General features: G+C 33.9%; 2 protein-coding genes across 13 annotated transcripts in view; one reads left to right on the forward strand and one right to left on the reverse strand.

Moving 5' to 3' along the window:
- Positions 1–5,798: 5,798 nt before the first annotated feature.
- LOC124947817 (probable serine/threonine-protein kinase DDB_G0282963) lies at positions 5,799–11,234 on the forward strand. Of its 2 annotated transcripts, XM_047490476.1 has the most exons (6): positions 5,799–5,950; positions 6,130–6,246; positions 6,330–6,371; positions 6,537–10,802; positions 10,879–11,010; positions 11,083–11,234. In XM_047490476.1, exons 2-6 carry the CDS (start codon positions 6,162–6,164, stop codon positions 11,118–11,120), a joined length of 4,563 nt encoding a protein of 1,520 aa, XP_047346432.1. In that variant the 5' UTR covers positions 5,799–5,950; positions 6,130–6,161; the 3' UTR covers positions 11,121–11,234. The 2 variants fall into 2 exon arrangements, with proteins under 2 accessions (XP_047346432.1, XP_047346433.1); XM_047490477.1 differs by lacking the exon at positions 5,799–5,950 and having other exon boundaries at positions 6,078–6,246.
- A 2,169-nt stretch (positions 11,235–13,403) lies between these two features.
- LOC124947940 (protein trachealess) overlaps positions 13,404–20,985 on the reverse strand; it is an 85,986-nt gene continuing 78,404 nt past the window's right edge. For 7 of the 11 annotated variants that reach the window (XM_047490778.1, XM_047490779.1, XM_047490780.1 and 4 more), the window contains 10 exons: positions 20,243–20,319; positions 20,053–20,142; positions 18,468–18,660; positions 18,258–18,379; positions 17,947–18,140; positions 17,545–17,601; positions 17,366–17,472; positions 17,135–17,282; positions 16,882–17,006; positions 13,404–15,877 (listed from right to left, as the gene is read on the reverse strand). In XM_047490778.1, coding sequence (XP_047346734.1) covers positions 14,412–15,877; positions 16,882–17,006; positions 17,135–17,282; positions 17,366–17,472; positions 17,545–17,601; positions 17,947–18,140; positions 18,258–18,379; positions 18,468–18,660; positions 20,053–20,142; positions 20,243–20,319 — 2,579 coding nt within the window. In that variant the 3' untranslated portion in view covers positions 13,404–14,411. The remainder of the gene's footprint in view (positions 15,878–16,881; positions 17,007–17,134; positions 17,283–17,365; positions 17,473–17,544; positions 17,602–17,946; positions 18,141–18,257; positions 18,380–18,467; positions 18,661–20,052; positions 20,143–20,242; positions 20,320–20,985) is intronic. The other 4 variants (XM_047490781.1, XM_047490789.1, XM_047490788.1 and 1 more) reach the window with 1 other exon arrangement.

Consider the following 20,985-nt stretch of genomic DNA (forward strand, 5'->3'; position numbering starts at 1 on the left):
CATTATGGAAAGAATATGTGAGAAAAAAGTAGGTTTGCCTGGATTACCTATACAATGGGGAGCGATTAGAGATGATCTAGTTGCTGATATGCAGAATGAAAATAAAGAACTTGTTATCAATGGTACGCTACAGCAAAAGATATCATGTTTACAAGAACTGAATAGATTTTTGATACAGGTACATAAATCTATAGTTGCAAGTATGATGGTTGCTGAAAAACTCAACTAGCGTTGAGAATAATGTTGTAGATGCTGTTGTAAACATTATAAATATATATTTTCCAACTGATATTATTATTATTGATCTTAATAATTTTATTTATGTACTTATATTTCCATGATATACCATTTTACTTATCATTTTCTTAAAAGTATAAATTCTTGATCGCAGTTATTAAAAGTTAAAGAATATCAGTCTACATACTTCGTTGGCTGAACTTGGAATGGATTCTATGATGGCGGTAGAAATAAAACAGCACAGATCACGCTAAGTTCACGTCAGCCAATGGAGGAAATAAATATGAGATAGGATAATAACACCTTACTAGATTAATAATCTTTAAGTAACACCTTAGAGATTAATAAAAGAAAAATCGTTGGAATCATTTTAGCCTCGAATTTACAATTAATTACGAATCTATACATTTGCCAATGTGCGACACATCGGTTAAAAAATTTCTATCTTTTTACTATATAAAATCTAAAAGAAATTATGAATTTTTAAAAAATTTGACAATTTTAGAAACTCAAATCCTTTGACATAAACAATTGGACATGTATTTTCTTATTTTTATCATAGAATCATCTGGTCACAGCTTATTAACCCTTTCGCTACGAGCGTCACCTTTAGACATCTGCGTGACGACCTGTGTGTACGAGTGTCGTCTATGGACGACGTCAGTGTATAACACTTGATATACCATTTAATAATTAATAATTGCAAATCTCCAAATATGTTGTTGTATAACACTTAAAGAATCGTACGATCAAGAGAATGACGAGGCTGCACCGAAAGATGTAAGTCCGAACATCAGTTTATCTAAGCGCGATATGCACACTTTTCGGCGCAGTGCTCCGTTCAGCGGTGTCACTCCAACGGAGCACACTGCCGTAGCGAAAGGGTTAAATAATCGAGTGAATTACCATAGCTTCTCTATGCGAGCATTGTGAAACGCATTTCTTTGTGTTTGGAAATGTTCAAAAAATTTGAGCATCAGCTATTTAACCCATTCGAGACCAATTGCACGCCACGTGTGCAATGCCTTTACGAGTCTATGAGATCGGCTGCATACTGGGATGTAATAGTAACGATGAAAAAAAAAATTTGAATCCTGGGGACCGTGTTCGAAAAAATTCGCGGTCTCGAATGGGTCAAGCACACTACCAAATAGGCAATCGCTATTTCACAGAGACATAAAAGATACTATTCAAACGTGTATATGAAAATCAATAGTAGGGGTACGAGCTTTATCTCTTTTGCCGCAAATATTGAGGAACACTTGAGTACTAAATTTTTTCTTCGTGAAAAATATCAAAAATAGCATTTACGTCACCAATGAGAGTAGTAGTAATCCTTGACCAATTATAATGAACAAGGTCTCATTTTAAAAATGAAGATTTAATCTACGGCACCCTTTTGACGAAGTTTTGAAAAAGATTTTTATTTGTGCATAAATTATTCTCGAATAAATTTTATTTTTTAATACTATTTGTTTCAAAGAAAATAAAGTTTTTTTTGTTTTCAAAAAAATACACATTGCGATTTGATTTGTTTTTAGAAAAATAATTCTTTACAAATAGAATCACCGTTAGATTGTGATCTTAACAGTTAGTTTCGCGTATAAATCGCGAAAGATCGTGAACTCGGGGTGGAATAATTAATAAATAAGATTATTTTACTAACATATAAACAATTCTTAGCAACATTACAAAAATCCTGAGATATGATTAATATACATATATACTATCGATTTCAAATTGATCATGTTGAATACATACCAGTTTAGATTTTTGTAGGAGAAATTATAAATGGGTCTCCAGATGCAGCAATCTTCTGGTAAGACAAGGATTGATAATATTTGCGATATATAGAAATCTTATGGGATGCAAGTGCTACCGAGCGAATGGTTGCATATTTCAAGACTTTACCAAAATTTTTTCAATCTAATTCCGATTAAAGATAGCTTGAATATAATTGAAAAAATTCTAAAATAATTTCTTAGAAAAAAGCATAGAAAACTTTTCTATAGAACTTACGCTCGATATCATACCTACATATTTCCTATTTATTTTTATTTACTCTGATTAATAAATATCAAATGTGGACCCTTGAGACTCTGATTAATAAATATCAAATGTTGGTCTTGGACGGGTCTCCTTCTTTCAGTGGGGAAAAATCGAGCTCAATTTTGATACTCTATTTTTGCTCAGATGAAATAATCTTCTAGATGTCTAATAAAAGCGTACTGAATTCCATGATTTTCACTCTTCTTTTGTCTTTTTCTAACTAATCTTCTTCTCTTTCCTACTAATTTTCTTCTCTCACTTTTCTTTTCTATCTCCTCTTTCTTTTCTTTCTCTTCTTCTTTTCTCTTCTTCTCTTCTTCTCATTCTATTTTTCTCCTTCTTTTCTTCTCCAGACTGTATCATCGAGGAATAAATTCATCTGTAGTTGAGTTGTTGATCGGGAAGGATTTGATATATCGGCATGAATTTGATGTATTGCTGAGTGACTCGGTTTATTATCGATTTGTATATTGGAATATAGGTAGGATAGGAAGAACACTTGCAGGCATATCGACGGGCACAGGTGTGGATATTTTTCGAATATTTTGGATATTGCTCTCTGGAAATTTCGAATAGAAGATCGTTCGTGTTAGAGAGCGGTGTATATACCTGCAGATGTTGCAACGATTATCCGTAAGTGGGGACCGACTCTCCTCCAAATAGCGTTGGAGCCCGAATTCTCGATTAGCTCATGTCACCCCGGAAATGTCGGGAGTGTATTTTAGAGTAGTCACTATTATTCTAACACTTACGTGGGTATTCACAGACACGATTAAAAGTTCTATCGTGGACTTCCTTTTATTGCTCGAAATTTCTCGGAACGCGGATTTTAGAATAGGGTCACTATCAGCTCGTAAGTCTCTAAATGCAGTAATCTCCACGTGATGAGATCTGAGTCGATAATACTTGCAATATATTGAAATCTATATCTAGATTATATAACGTAAGTTTTACCAGATAAATGATAGCGTATACTGTATTTCAGCATTTTCTAAAATGTTTACTGTTTAATTATAAATACTTGGGAATAATATACCTCAATTGTATGCAATTATATTTAATGCATGCAATTATATTTAAATAAATAGTTAAACAATATGATAAAACGATTTCTTCTTTAAGAAATTCTAATTTCTTTATTATTGTTCTAGATTTACTGTAATATCTTTCTAACACATAGGGATTTTTATACAGGTGAACATAAAACCTTTCAATTGTGTGAAATGTAAAACGATTCTTTTTATTATTGAAGTCGAAACAAATTTTTTTTTCTTTTTTAAAATTCGATTAAAAATAATTTTATTTTAATAAATTCAAATTTTATATTAAAGTCGAGTCTAAATTTTGCACTTTTTCTCTTTTCTAAGATTCAATTAAATTTATAATTTTATTTTATGTCATAAATGCAAAATATATAAAATATAGCAATTGTGGATACTACTGAAATTGCACTGATTAAAGGTGCACATGGAACTGAAACAAGCACACCGGGATTTATGTCAAGTGCGCTACACGTTATGAAAACGAATATTTATTTAGATTAAAATCAAGAATTTTTCATTTTTTTTCTATATTTTTTAATAATTCATTTGAATGGTTGATTTTTTTATTATTTCGGAAAGAAGATATACAAAAATATTTCCTTAAATCTTAGCCATCCGTCGTGCTTAAGAAGAAATATACTAGTATAATAACAATAAATATATAAAATATCCATTTAATTAGTTTATGCAAAATCATCTTTATGCTAATTCGGTCGATAGCGCCGTCTAAATTAGTCAATGAAGTAATATAAGATTTTATCGTAGACGTTGCAAATTCGTCCGAAAATAACATTTCTCATTAGCATAGCAGCGTGTCTAAAGAGTTATACGAAGTTTTTTTTTAATATCCTTTTTTAATCGATTACAATAATACGTATTTAAGATTGTTCATTATCCATAATCTTATAACACGTATACGTATAAGATTGTTCATCATCCCTAATCTTATTATCCCAACAAAGGGTACAGGTGTAATTCTTGAATTATTTCAATTAATAAGACCTTATTTTAAATATGAAGATTTAAGGGAGAACATAACTTTTTCAATTTTTCGAAAGTTTTATTTTTATGCATAAACTATTCTCAAAAAAACATCGTTTTTTGATACGATTTTTTTTTTCAAAGAAATTAAAGTTTTTTCAAAAATTCGCAAAAGTAATGTTCGTGCTTGATCCTTCATCTTCGTTCATCAAAATAGTTTAAGAATTACATTTGTACTTATTGCTGAAATTACCCATTGTAAAATCAAAGGTAATGAACAATCACATTTAAATAGTATATTATATATATAGGGGAATAGTGTTTCTCTATTACGCTTGTAGTTCATATTTTGTCCATATTTGTCGCTGAAGCCATGTATGCTATGAACAAAAATTCATGAACAGCTTCAATGATAAATAATATTACAGAAATACACAAAAAATTATGAAGCCGAAAGTTTATGAGCTGGGATTGAATTAATAGATAACAATTCAAAATAAATAAATAAGTAAATAAAAATGTAATTAAAAATTAAAAGGTTCGTTTATATCAACGTATATAACCTAATATATATGCATTTTCCACATTAATATGCTAATAGTTTTTATACTATACTTTTTCCTAGCAATTAATTTCTTCTTAATAAGAGGATTATAAATAGAATGATTATGGAGAATGTGAGGTAAGGAGGAATTAATTTGATGATATTAAATTGTTAGATAAATAATATAGCAATTCTAAAGATCGTCTTTTTTTTTAATTTATGTGTTATAGTTTTTCATTTTTTTTAGTATCTAAAATATTAAAGTGGAAATATGTTAATAATCACTGGATATCATACCATTACAATAAGGATAATTTATTTGAAAACCAGAAAATTATGCTTACATTAGTATATACAAACAAATCGTTTGTACAAATAATTATACCTTCTTTTAAAGAAATTAATCTTTACAGAAAAATTAATGCATTCTTAATATAATCTTTTATTTAGTACATTATTTACTTAGTACTTTAGAAAATGTTAAATAGTGAATGTCCATAAGGTTTTTTTATGTTAAATATTGGTTGGTAAAAATGTAAATTTTTGAACGAACATTTTAGATGCTTGGAAAAATTATAAATATAACTCCTAGTCATAGTTGACTGTATATAACAAGTTTGAAACTCAATGCAAAAGGTAGAAAGGAAAGATGTCCTTCATCAGAAACATCCTAACATATACAATCTTTTTCAAAGTAGATTGTAATTCAATCCTTTTACATTCTAATTGAAGGCAAATATTTTCAATTATATCGATTATGTCATTGACGTAACTTCATGCGGTTTTGTGGTAAAAATTGGTAATTTTATTACAGGATTTATCTGATGAATCATTGAGATATAAATAATGCTTTTAAGACAACCTATAGGTATTTGGAATGCTACAAACCAGTTTGTAAGTCTTTTTATTGTATCTTCTATTTAAAGAAATGCAGAGGCAGAAACTCGCATTCTCTCGTGCGATCTCATCTTCGGTACGAGCGTGACATGAATCAAGTTAGCTTTGGGAAACTCCTGAAGATCGATGACGTAGCTTAATCCTAGCCGATTAGCGTCAGTCTTATCGATTACATTACAAAGAGCGGTACATACTCCTGGTAAGAATAAAATAATAACTATTCATTGCCATCCGACATATGTCTTCGACTTATGTCGGTTTCGATCGTATCAGCTAAACATGTCCTTTCACTATGGGTAGCATCCTTATATATATATACAAGTATCGAAAGAGGATGTCCTCAGTAATAGATATTCAATTGTCTTATATACTTCGTAGGTATTCTTGAATATTTGGCGATAAACGATTAAATGGATAATATATTTTCTTTGAACAATATTTATTTAAGATGTTATTTTCTTCTTACTTTCTTTGCTACGACGTATGCAGCTCCAGGTATCGTTTATTTTTTTTTTTTTTTCTTTAAATTATTCAATTTCTTTTCCATTATCATTTTAATAACGCGATATGTTTTTTAGGAGTTTCAGGATCGTTTGCCGGTAGTAGTTCCGCTGCATTCAGTATGTATAATTTATATTAATTATTTTCATCGATATATTATATATATACGTTTCGTAAAAACTTCACGTAAATTAAACATCGAAATAAAAATGAAATTGTGACCTATTCATTGTAATTTTTTAATAAAATGTCAAATAAAACTGATGTTATTTGTATTATTTTAGGTAGTGCTTCAGCTAGTGCACATGCAGGTTCTGTTGCAAGTGCAATCAGTTCTGCAAATGCTTTCACTGGTGGTGCTTTTCCTTCGAAAAACCCTGATAATACATATGGATTAACTCACCAGCAAGGCATTTCTGCTGGGTCTGGAAGCTATATAGGACTTGGAAATATTAATCCAGATTCTAATAAGTTTGGATTATCTCATCAAGTCTCTGGTACTAAAGGAAGTTACAATAATAAGTCTCAAACACCATGTTCCGGATGTCCAAATAATAAAGAAAAATGGGAACTAGATAACTATGATGACCAATCTGAAGAAAAGGAAGAAGAATGGCAAGAAGGGGAACAAGATGATTGTGACGATGGCCAATACAGACTTGAACATCATTATCACCATCATAAAAGTGGAGTAAATAAGAAACAAGAAGAACAAACCATGTCAAGCATACATAAAATAGAAAATACCAATCAATATAATTACAATCAAGGTAATAATAAAGATGGATATACAACCAGTGGTACCAAAGAACAGGGAAATCTCAATGATAGAACATACAATAATTATGGTAATCTTGGATATGTTGGAGCAAATAATCAAAATTTAAATAATAATTATGATGCTTATCAACATAATACCGGTGCTTTAAAAGATTCTTTGCATCCTTCTTCAAGTTGGATTGATATAAATAAAAAGAAAGAAAATGAAAATAAAAATTTAGGCATTCCTGGAGTTCTAACATCTACTTCAACTATAGATAATAAATATGGAAATACAAATAAAGATACAGTTGGTGGTATAACATCTAGCCAACCAAACTTAGGTTGGACAAGTGATACTTATACAGGTTGTTCTAATACTGGATCTGGATCTGGAACAAAATGTGCAGAAAGTACAGGTGCCTCTAATTCTAATCAAGCACCTGTTAAAATAAGTCAATCAGATCTTAAGAAAACTACTAATCATTCGATGTCAGAAGGAAACAGAGCTACTACAGCATGTAACAATTTACATGGAAACTGTGGTAATAGTATAATAGGTGAAAAGACACAATATCAATCTACATCTGTAGATAGTACAAATTATATGCAGAATGGATACACTGATAGTGCACGAAAAGAAAATAAACCAAATTCATATGATCAACAAAATACAGGACAATGGAAAGATCACGCTAATAAAGATAATTCACCGAGTGGAGTTGTTGGTAATGTTGGTGTAGGATCAGGTTGTACACCTGGAGTCTCTTCTCCCGCTTGTTTAAGTGAACCATCTACTTTGCAAAAAAACACACCTATTCCTACTCAAATATATGGAACTGTTGGTAATGGACCTGGTAATGTACATGTAGGAAACAAACCACATTCATATGATCAACAAAATACAGGACAATGGAAAGATCACGCTGATAAAGATAATTCACCGAGTGGAGTTGTTGGTGATGTGGGTGTAGGATCAGGTTGTACAGCTGGAGTCTCTTCTCCCGCTTGTTCAAGTAAACCATCAACTTTGCAAAAAAACACACCTATTCCTACTCAAATATATGGAACTGTTGGTAGTGGACCTGGTAATGTACATGTAGGAAACAAACCACATTCATATGATCAACAAAATACAGGACAATGGAAAGATCACGCTAATAAAGATAATTCACCGAGTGGAGTTGTTGGTAATGTTGGTGTAGGATCAGGTTGTACAGCTGGAGTCTCTTCTCCCGCTTGTTCAAGTAAACCATCAACTTTGCAAAAAAACACACCTATTCCTACTCAAATATATGGAACTGTTGGTAGTGGACCTGGTAATGTACATGTAGGAAACAAACCACATTCATATGATCAACAAAATACAGGACAATGGAAAGATCACGCTGATAAAGATAATTCACCGAGTGGAGTTGTTGGTGATGTGGGTGTAGGATCAGGTTGTACAGCTGGAGTCTCTTCTCCCGCTTGTTCAAGTAAACCATCAACTTTGCAAAAAAACACACCTATTCCTACTCAAATATATGGAACTGTTGGTAGTGGACCTGGTAATGTACATGTAGGAAACAAACCACATTCATATGATCAACAAAATACAGGACAATGGAAAGATCACGCTAATAAAGATAATTCACCGAGTGGAGTTGTTGGTAATGTTGGTGTAGGATCAGGTTGTACACCTGGAGTCTCTTCTCCCGCTTGTTTAAGTGAACCATCTACTTTGCAAAAAAACACACCTATTCCTACTCAAATATATGGAACTGTTGGTAATGGACCTGGTAATGTACATGTAGGAAACAAACCACATTCATATGATCAACAAAATACAGGACAATGGAAAGATCACGCTGATAAAGATAATTCACCGAGTGGAGTTGTTGGTGATGTGGGTGTAGGATCAGGTTGTACAGCTGGAGTCTCTTCTCCCGCTTGTTCAAGTAAACCATCAACTTTGCAAAAAAACACACCTATTCCTACTCAAATATATGGAACTGTTGGTAGTGGACCTGGTAATGTACATGTAGGAAACAAACCACATTCATATGATCAACAAAATACAGGACAATGGAAAGATCACGCTAATAAAGATAATTCACCGAGTGGAGTTGTTGGTAATGTTGGTGTAGGATCAGGTTGTACACCTGGAGTCTCTTCTCCCGCTTGTTTAAGTGAACCATCTACTTTGCAAAAAAACACACCTATTCCTACTCAAATATATGGAACTGTTGGTAGTGGACCTGGTAATGTACATGTAGGAAACAAACCACATTCATATGATCAACAAAATACAGGACAATGGAAAGATCACGCTAATAAAGATAATTCACCGAGTGGAGTTGTTGGTGATGTGGGTGTAGGATCAGGTTGTACAGCTGGAGTCTCTTCTCCCGCTTGTTCAAGTAAACCATCTACTTTGCAAAAAAACACACCTATTCCTACTCAAGGTTGTACACCTGGAATGTCCTTATCTTCTTGTTCGAGTGAAATACCAACTGTGCAAAAGAACGTCCCAACTTTTTCTCAAACATTTGGTACTACCGGTAGTGGAGCTTCTTATCAAAATAACAAAAATACTAACCAACCTAGTGGCTCCGGAAATTGTGGTACTTTTGGTAGTAGCACATGCATAGGTAGCACAGGATACCCCATAGGAAGTTCTCAAACAACAGTTGGTGCTATTGGAAATGGACACAATATTCATGGACAAAGTGATTCTGGAGATAAAAATTCTTATAAATGGAATGGTACAAATCCTTTCTTACATGGAGGACAAGGCAATCTGAAACCAGTTATACATACAACTAGTTCACCTATATTTATTACGAACAGTCTTGATGCATTCGATACAACTTCCAAACCTATTGGTTTTGGTAATCCTTTTCTAGATGGTACCATAAGTAATACATTCGGAACTCATCATGATAAACATGATGTAGAAGTAACTCCTATTAAAAGTGATGCTTTAGATAAGCCTATTGGCGTGGGAAATCCATTTTTAACGAACGGAAATGGAGGAAGCAAAAGCAGTACTCCAATTTATTCTGGTGCAAATATAGGAAGCGTTTCAAGTATCAACATTCTACCAATAGTTACAACAACTATTAAACCTATTGGGCAAAATAATCCATTTTTGGAAGTATCAGGTGGAAATGTAGTAAACAAATATCCTCTTGGAGTACATCCAAATGTAGCTGAAAACAACAAAAATGTACTTTCTGGAAGTGGAACTTCTGCAGATAAAGATTCAATACATTTTCCTAAATCAGGAGTAGGAATTACATCTCCTGGAACTTATTCAAATACAAATCGTGGAGTGAAGAGTAATAATCAGCATAACAAAATATTTGGAAATGTTGCAACTAGTAACGCAGGTTCTTCGAGTACCGGAAACATTGATATAGACAAAAGTACTGGACTCAATATTCCTAGTGCATATAATAGTAATAATTCTGGTCATGGTGTAAGTTCGTTGACAGGAACAGCTGGTAATAACAAACCTTCTTACACACTTTCAACATCTCCTGAATTTTATGATTATAAAAATATATCACCACAAACAAGTGGAAATGGTGGTGCCACCAATGGCAATAGAAATTCTCCGTCCAATTCTTTGATTAATGGAAATAATGCAAATGGTCAATTTAATCCTCAAATAACAAATGCCGGAGCACAATCATTTGCAGGTGCTCATGCCGGAAGTTTCGCTAGTTCTTTTAGTAGTTCTCAAGCTTCAAGTTCAAGTTCGAGTTTTGCCAGCAGTAAATCTGGATCATATACAGCTAATGGAGGTTTGCTATTTCTATACTTCCTTATATTGAACATTTTTTTGCTTTTTATTTTATATTTTTCATATGCATTTTTCAGATCCGAATATTTTGCATCAATTGAACGGTAATTGGCCGTTTGACATTGCTAGAAGTGTGAGTGGAGCCAGTTCTTGGCCATCCTTAAACGCAGGATCGCACGCCTCTGCATTTGCTAGCAGTAGCGTTGGCGGTGCGCATTTTTAATTTGAATATTTTGTTAATTATTAAAATATCATAATTAATTAAATTATAATTTTTCTAGGCTGGTCCGGATCTGAACCGAGCAGTGTAAAAAGTTAATAAATTAAATATAAAAACGTAATTCAAATATGGAAGAAAAAAAAAGAAGAAAAACTTTTTAAAAGCAACCAATATCGTATATAATTCAAGATGATATTATTATTTAAAGCGAAAATATTAAGTTATGATTGAAATGAATAAAGAGGAAAGATGTGTAACGCTTGAAAAAATTTCTAAATATATATCTTTTAATTAAATATATTATGTATATTTACATAATATATAAAACGCAAATTGTGTTTTATACTTCCCTTTCTTTTTTCTTTTTTATTTTCTTTGATTTTATTATCATGAACTTTAATATGAAAAAGTATGCAGATCAAAAAGAAACTTTGTTACAAAGATGAATGATATTCGGTGTTTAGGATCACGTGGTTCATTCTTACATTTAGAAAGATGCTGAATGGATTCCAGAAAGAGAATAAATAGTAAGCGAATATATTCACGATTGACTACGATTGGTCGTTTTCCATGTGTACGGAACACGTGGCATATGCATTTTAACCAATAAGAATATTAAATAGAGTGATTGGCAGGAGTTGCATCGAAGCAAGATTATCGATCATTTCTACGTTTACATAATGTTCAAAATGTAATTATTTTACAGAAACTTACCCGATTAGAAGATCAATGATTTTTTTGTGTAGAGAACAGCCGAGTATTATTAAAATATATACTCTTAAAATCGTTAATGTTTTATATAAATGAATTGCGTTATAATGAAGATTAAATAAAATTCATATTCGTCGATACTTTAGGCGTTTAATGGTATATTTCACAAATCGTGTTTTCCTTTTACATGGGCTGATTTTCTAACAGAAACAGAATTTGTAAAAACCTCGGAAAAACGATGGGTAGAAATATATAATATAACACAATATTGCAGAGAGCGCAGGCTCTATTTATACACAATGCACTCCTCGTCGGGAACTACCGATTAAAAACGTTTTTCGATAAAATAGAACGTTCTCCTAAAGAGATTACATCCGAAACGTTTTTTAGAGTAATCTCTTTTTTATTTCTCTTTATATTTCGTTATTTTTTTCTTTTCTTTCGTGCCTCTTTCCTTCCTTGTCTTCTTTTCATTTTTCTCGTGCTCGACACTTGTCTCCTTCTTTTGTTATCTACATTACAACTATTCAGTACATAGAAGACAACGTTTGCGCAGCACCTGTAAATATACATATCTTTATTTATTCTTAACGTGTAAACAATTTGACAAAGTGCTTAACAAATGCATTATTCTTCTTTTTCTTCTTGTTTTTTTTCTTGTTTTTCTTCTTTTTTTTTGTTCTTTTCTTATTTTATTTTCGTTTAATCCTTTAATTTATTCACCGTCCGACGGAACTCGAAATTGTCGATCGTGGAAATTTTTTTTTATTTCGAGTTCGGCCTAATATCACTTAATCGTTGCGTAAAATTTTACACTTATCGCGAAAACTGAACTATTTTAAGATGTGCGGAAACGAAGGGTATAAGGTAAAAAACAAAATGAGAAATGGCGATAAGTCGTACAAGTATGTATGTATGTATGTATGTATATATATATGTATATATATATTTATATAATATATATAATATGCCCTATGTGAAACGGAAAGAGTTTATTCGTCGAAAGAGTTCAGAGTACTTTGGCAATGAGAGAGTTTCTACACGTATTATCGCGAGTGATAGCGATCCGCGCGATTTTAATTAGTTCTTATCTTTTCTTTTCTTTTCTTTTTTATATTTTTTTCTAAAACTGAACGATTAAAACGAACCACTATGAGCTCGTTCAAAAATTTATCATCAACGTAGCGTACATACGTGTGTAGTTTCATTCGATCGAGGTACGAGGAGCAAAACGAAACGATTTACGGTATAAAAAAAATTGCTAAAACTAAATAATATATAATAATAATTGTAATAATAATAATAATAATAATAATAATAATAATAATAATAATAATAATAATAATAATAATTAATAATAATAATAAAAATAATAATAATAATAATATTAATAATAATAATAATAATAATAATAATAATAATAATAATAATAATAGTAATAATAATAATAATAATAATAATAATAATAATAATAATAATAATAATAATAATAATAATAATAATAATAATAATAATAATAATAATAATAATAATAATAATAATAATTCGAGTAACTATTGTCACGATGCAAATATAGTTCCGTCAATAGTATTAACGACAATGACGATTAATTATTATTTGTAGTCCTCTTCCTCTCTTTATTTGTTATTTTTCTTTCTCTTGCATATCCACCATTTTGCATTTTAAACAATCATATAGATACATACACAGTCGTCGCGTTGAAATCATTTTGATAGAGACTCACGCTAGATGTCGGCACGAAATTCATTTCTTTTTGTTTTGTTGCGCGTAATCCCTTCGAGGCCTACGTTCCACCGTAGATAATAATTTAGTTTTACTGTTTCTTTTTATTTATTTTCTTTTATTTTCTTTATTTTTTTTTTTGTTAATTCTTTATATTACAATAAGTTTGCATCCTACGTGCAAGAATTAACCCTTTGCGGTCTGACACGATGCAGCACTTTTTTTTAGTCAGACGTTTTTCTCGCTTACCTATATTGCACGATTTCTTGTCTCTTTAAAATGTAGACAAAGAAAAAAGCTAGAAAGAGAGAAAGAAAGAGAGAGAGAGAGAGAGAGAGAGAGAAAGAGAGAGATAGAAAGAGAAAAAGAGAGAGCACCTCGAGAAACAAATAATTTCTTTGTTAGTCCAGCATAACGTCATCGAATCGACACAAGCAAATATCATTTTGGATAAAACAGTCCCAAGACGTAACTAGAATCTATTTATCTAGTTTTGATCGATACGAACATCCCCTATCATAGCTTATAATACCTCACAATTATATTCAGACTGTAATGGAAGTATGTCAGGCTGCAAGGGGTTATGGCGATATAGTCACAGCACGATCGTCGCCTTGAGCGTGCGAGACGACGAGAACAACACACTTTCGACATTTCTTTCTTTAGTTCCTTTTCTACCAACTAATCGTTGATATATATCGATATGTTGACTGATACAAATCAACTAGATTTATCAACGAATTGGGGCCGGGGATCGGGGGATGTATGGTAGAAAGGAAGGACTCGAAGTTAAAGCGAAGAAAATTGATCACGTTGACTATTCGTTATCTTCGATTGATATGCATACGAGACAGCCCCGTCAGTCCGATCATGTTCTTCGTTCAAAAATTCGAATTATTTAAGTACACGCGTGTCGCGTACAGCACTGGGACGCCACTAGGACGTCGAACCGTACCAACTGTTTGCCGTTGCCTTGTTAGACGGATGATATATATGGAAACCAGCTGCTGCGGCTGCCGCTGCTGCAGCTGGGTGATGATAAAACTGGGCTTGTTCTCCGAGACCAGCAGAGGCGTATGCTGCCGCAGCATCGAGGGCACTCGGGTGAACGGTCGCTGAGTAGACTTGTGGTTTTAGAGGTAAAGGTTGAGCCGGTTCGTATTGATGACGTAATACAGGTTCTCCATAAGTCGAGGAGGTGTCATACGAGCTGATCACATTCACCGGGTGAAGTTGTTGTTGCTGTTGTTGTTGCTGTTGCTGCTGTGGTTGCTGTTGATGGTGATGGTGGTGATGATGCTGTTGCTGTTGTTGCTTGTCACGAGGCGAGACTGACGACGGTGGCGTCATGGCCGAATGATAATCTACCGCATAACCACCTGCCGTCGAATATGAAGATACCAAACTTGTAAAAGCATCGGTTCCACAGCTGTTACCACTGGCCGAAGCTTTTTGATTGTGTGTAGTTAGAATGAACTGATGTTCGCCATAGGTACTCGAACCTTCGGAACCCGGTGGTGTTGGTAGTGGACCGTTTTGACCGGTCTCGCTGGCGTAATAGGATCCACCCGATGAAGGTGTCCTCGCACCTCCAGCCGACGTTATTCCGTGAACATTCGCACGTATCACGCTTTCCCGATTTGCGTAGAGTTGCCTGAGAAGGGCCGAGGCTGGTAACGGTGCGGTCGCCGATTGTTGAGGACTTAGATGACCGAGGTGATGATGTGCTCCTATCCATTGTATTGTACTTCTTTGCTGTTGTTGTTTCAACAAAGCGTCCGTACTAAAATCTGTAGGTTGATGTAAACTCGGAGAATTAGATTTATTCAATGCTGTACCAGGTAGATGCTTTGACATCGCTTGTTCCAGGTCCTTCACCGATGCCCCAGCTGTAGCACCAACACCACCGACGCTTCCAGGACCGGTGTCGGTTCCGCCGGTGTTACTACCAGGATTACTATTCCCACCACCACCACCACTGTTTTCGGTTACATCAGTTGTCCCAGACCTAACATTTCCTTCACCACTTCGTCTAGACTTTGGACTCGTCGCGCACAAGACTTGTTCGCTTGTAGAGATCGAATGATTTGAAGGTGTTGGGCTTAAAGGATTATTCCTCTCGTTGTTCGCCACTTTCTCAGTAACCTCCTCCTCTTCGTCCTCCTCATTCGAACTGCTCTCTTCCTCCTGAAGCTTTCGCTTGTGTCCACGTAATTTTACCACCAGCGTGCTGATATTCCCTATTGCTGCCTGTGGTTCCTGCTGAAGCTGAGCCATGCTATCATGATGCCTGTTGCCTCTCTTCTCGCTCTCGGAACCCCGTGTGTCCTCCCGATCTTCCGGCGGAGAACGATGAGGATGTTCTTGATGCTGATTCGTCGGACCTCCACGACTTCGTCCTTCTGAAATGATACGGATCTCTTTTCTATTTTACGCTGACTTTCTTTCGAACTACGTTTTAACACGTACGATATTAGTACATATTCTCGTGGAAACGAACGTTAAAGCTTTTCTCTTTCACACGATTTAAGTTTTGCTAACACAAATTTAATTGTGTCTGTAAATTGTGTTTTTTTACAAAAAAGAAAATATATAAATGATATATATATATATATATATCATATTTTTGAAGTTAAATATTTTAATTTCTCTTATTATACTAGCGCTGAATTAATATACGTATGTGTCGATAGATCTTTCTGACATGATACTCTATTGATTTTTCTCTCACGTGAATAGTATCGAAAACACACGTGAATATATTTTTACTTTTTCAAAATATACAACGATTTATTACATTTCTTAAAAATTAATTCACGCTAAAAGGTAGTGAACGTTACTGTTTGCCATGATTATGCTTACGAGAATTGAAAGATGAGGTAGAGTAAAACACTTGTAAACGTAGTGTGATATAAATAATATATTTTAAACACGGGCGAGCACCTTACAGGCGTTTCACGTGTGTTTCCGGATCGTTCGGAAGATCAGGATGACGGAGGTACCGTGGCATTCTAATTTTGACCATTATCAGACATTTCCTGCAAAGGAACAAAAGTTCGTTAGGGAAAGACTCTCGATAGTACCTATTCCGCGACGTTCGTTTCAATGCAACGTATTATTAACCTATGCACCAATTTATAACGAAAGAAAAAAGAATAAAAAAAGAAGGAAGCTATCAAGATATACGATTTGTTAATTTTCTAATATTCTTTGTCCCAGCGCTAAGAAATGCCACTAGAAAGTTTTACCTGCACATAGCTAATATAATTTCGTATACGTAATAATTTGAATTTAATAAAATTAATTATTTAATTTAAACGTTGGTGATAACAATCAATTGCCTGTCTTTCGTAACGAATGATGAATTAAAATAATTCTATTGGGAAGAAAACAAACACAATCATACCTCCTCTATCGGCATCAGGCGATCCATTTTCTGGATCATTTCCTGTCGCATCCTCTCGTTTAACACCAGTAACACCGTCTTCGAGTTGACAACAATCCATAATTAAATTTTCATATTCACGACCGCTGTAATAGAAATTTGTCGGAGTTTTGTCAAATGCATTATTAATAGAATTTTTTAATAGATTAAATTAAATTAAATTTTTTTTTGTATCTTATTATATAAATGGTATTACGAATTAATTATTGCTTACCTTATTACATAGTTTACACAAATGATGTTTTGTTCCTCAGCATTTTTGGAATTACATACGACGGTCGCACATGTTTGCAGCCACGTATAACCTCCGCTTTTGTTCATTAATCGGTAATAATGTGTTAAGACTTGCCCTTTGTGGATTACTAAAATTTAAGACATTATGAAAATAGGAAAGATCAAAAAAGAAAAAGAAAAGAAAAAATAAAGTAATAAAGTGGATACTCACGATCTATGTGTGATTTTCGAAGACGATTCGCATCCTCACCGTGACATAAAGTATACAAATTTTTACCCGTTAATTCATCAGCTGTATAATCCAATAATTCAGATACCCTGTAAACAAACAAAAAACATGCTATTCGAATATAAATATTAAATTTTTTAACAGAGAATATTAATTATTACCCCTTTGAGATAGACAACCTTCCATACACTGCCGATAATGATGTTTGAGAACGCCATCTATGGGTAAGAAATCTTTTTAAGCTCCTCCAATGGATAACATGACTATAACAGTTGTCTACCGTGGGAGCAGAAAATATTGTTTACCGATAGATGGCGTTGGCAAGCAACATTATTAATGACATATAAAATATTGCATATTCTAAGGTGCACTAAAAATACTTGTATAAATATAAAGAATTACATAAACTGGATAGATAAATGTAAGAGATTAATAATAATTCAATTAAATCGAGCGAAAAAAACTAATCGATATTTCCAATTTCATTATTCGCAAAGAATCGTTTGAAATACTCGATATTCTATCATCATAAAATGTAAGACATTGTTTATCTAGACACTCACTTTGGTTCGCAATGTGCTATCCGAAAATCGAAGTTGATACGAGTGACGAACATGTCGGTCTCCAATCGGATTTCGTGTACGCTCGGTGGCGGAAGTGCGATAGCCAAGCCAACCATACCCATCAATGGAGGGGCCGTCTTTCTCGTATGACTAAACGTGTATTGTGGTCTCAAACGACACAATAGTAGTACGACCTATTTTCGATGAAGTACAATGCAAGACAAAAAAAAGAGATGAAATGAAATAATAAAAAACAACAAAAGGAAAATTTAAAACATGCAATACAATTTTCTAAACATATTTCAACATACTCTATAACCCGAAGATTTAAAATGGCAACCTCTTTTCGTTAACGTGGATTTCATTCTTACACAAAATGCACGATCGTAACCTTTGTAAAGACCACTCGCTGAGAGCGACATCAAGGAAGACACTGTAAAAAAGAAACAAAATACGCAAGATTTCGTTGGGAACAACTTTAAAAAAATCAAAATATTCTTTCAATTATGTTATAAACATACCGTCTGGATTTGCGGTCGAGGACGAGCCATGTTCCTCCGAAGCGGCACTGCTCGGAGAAGCTAAACCGGAACTAGACGAATGCGGACCGGAAGAGCTTGCGGATGAAGCCAAACCCAGTCCTAATTGTTCAGCGACCTCAGCGTGATCCTGCTGATGCACGTAATCGAAAACGCTCGAACCTGTCATTTCTACCTGAAATCATCATCGATTTTTTCGTTTCACTTCATCGATGATTTCTCTATACTTAAACTAGCCACATAGTTGCGAGGTGATATATATCTACGTAACATATTTCCTCGAATTACTATACTCCTATGTACATAGATAGTACATACATAGATATATACATATGTAGCAATGCTTTATTTGTATTCTATAAGCGAACTTGGATGATGACGCGCGTAAGCCCAACGTCTGTCGGTCACGCTTCTCTTCTCGGTATTAAGACGTACGTACGAGCTACGATAAGTGCATCGGAAAAACGAATAACAGTTCGTTATTCGTTACTAGCCTTTACTATTCGCCATTTTTGATACTCCCTTTTATAAAGACCATTATATATATAAGTATATTTGCGGGTCCAGGACACAGATGCGTCGTGGTATCGCATTCGATAAGCCACCCTTGAAATAGACATCTTTCCAAGTCGAACATTTTGGTAGACATCGGGCTAGTTTTCTGCTAGAGTCGGAAGTAATGAAAAAGGAAGACATAAAGAAAGGTTCGGTCTTCTTGATGGCGGCAGCCATGTTTTTAGCTGCCACCGGTTTCCCGAATCCTCGAAACACCCTATTGATTGCTCCGCGAGAGTCTCTCGTAGAATCGAGCTGGTACACCGGTCACCTCCCTCACCTACCCCCGCCATATCCCTCTTTCTCGCCTTCCCTCTTCTCCTCTTTCTCCTCCTCCTCTTCCTCCTCTTTGGTTCTCTCTCTTGCAATGGCTCCCTCTTGCTGTTCCGCCTCTCTCTCTCTCTCTCTCTTTCTCTCTCTCTCTCTCTCTCTCTCTCTCTCTTCCCCATCCACTCTACTACTACCTTCACGAGCTCGGGGCATTAGGAATGGCGAACACGCCGCCGTGCAGAGGCTACGTGAGCCGCATGCGACCACCTCCGCCTCCATCCACCCATCCTTCCCTCGTCTATGTCATGCCTGGTGCCAACCAGTATGGCCGCCAACTCATACAACCTTCTCCTCTTTTCCCCCTTGACCTCTCCTCCTTATCCTTTTCTTCCACGCTATCAACTTTTCTCTCTCTTTCTCTCTCTCTCTTTCTTTTTCTCTTTCTTCCTCTCTTTTTCTTTTTTTCGACAGTACTCTTTCCTTCTTCTTCCACCTCCATCCTGCAGGTACCATCATTTGCGTGTTTTCCCTCTTTATCCTCCTCGTCTTCGTCGTCTTTGGCTTTCCTTCGTCACTTCCATGCTACTATTTTTGCCTTTCCGCTAAGGTCTAACCATGTATGTATGTCTCTGTCTTTTTTTCTCTCTTTCACTACTCGCGAATTTTATATTCCTTTCTCTTTAACCCTACCTATCCCTTTTTACGTTACTTACAAATCTTTACGAGAAATATAAAAACTCACCTGCGAAAGACCTAGGTAGATCGACACGGTCTCGGATATGTACAGGAACCTTCCGTCCGCAGCGACCGCCATTGCGAAGCCATCCAATGACTGCAACAAATGTTTTAACATTTATTCCAGATCTATTCGTAGATACGTAATTATCATTGTCCATTTCGTTGCAACTGATTGTTACCATGTAAGTACGTACCTGTAATATATGTGTACCCTGATGTACCTCGAAATGATCTACTGCCGCGTTTGCTGCCGACCTCACGCGATTTGTACCTACGCAAAACGTTAAATTATGATAATGTAGGAAGATACACCGAACAGATCAAAAAATACCATCAATGAGGATAAAATTGACTATTAAATGAATATCTTACATATCAATATATACTTTTTTTCATAATATACTATACTTTTATATAATATACATAATATATATAATATAATATATTTTTCTCTTTCTTTTTTGTTTTTAAACTTATCAATAAATTTATTATATTCCTTGTTTTATGGTAGATCTTATTCGTATCATAAAACATAATTGCAGACTTGATTATCTATATCCAAAATGAAAAAAATTGCTCTAATTGTTTAATATTTTATATTTTTTTCTTGACTTATAATATTATTATTCGCAAATAAAGATATACAATGTAATACAAATAAAATGTTACGAACTATTTTCTTCAAAAAATATTATTACATCGAAAGACCATATCATTTTTTATTAATGAAGTAGTTCTTATTCCTAGTATTGATAAATTTTTAAAACATCATAATTTTGTTTTCATCTGCAATAATAGAAAAAATAGTTCAAAAGATTAAAATATTATTTTTGAATAACAATGTTTTTCTATTATTAATTAAGTATAATATAATTCAGATAAGGAGTACAAAAGAATTCTTGGTGAAATTAAGATTATATATACATCATACAATGAT

This window comes from Vespa velutina, chromosome 3, assembly GCF_912470025.1.
Source record: "Vespa velutina chromosome 3, iVesVel2.1, whole genome shotgun sequence".
NCBI classification, from domain to species: Eukaryota; Metazoa; Arthropoda; class Insecta; order Hymenoptera; family Vespidae; genus Vespa; species Vespa velutina.

Bases quoted from the DNA above. Each gene is read 5' to 3' on its own strand.
- LOC124947817 (XM_047490476.1), top strand. From the start codon at position 6,162: ATGGATAATATATTTTCTTTGAACAATATTTATTTAAGATGTTATTTT. The intron at 6,372-6,536 runs GTATGTATAATT...GTATTATTTTAG, and splicing joins TAGTAGTTCCGCTGCATTCA to GTAGTGCTTCAGCTAGTGCA. The intron at 11,011-11,082 runs GTGCGCATTTTT...TAATTTTTCTAG, and splicing joins TGCTAGCAGTAGCGTTGGCG to GCTGGTCCGGATCTGAACCG.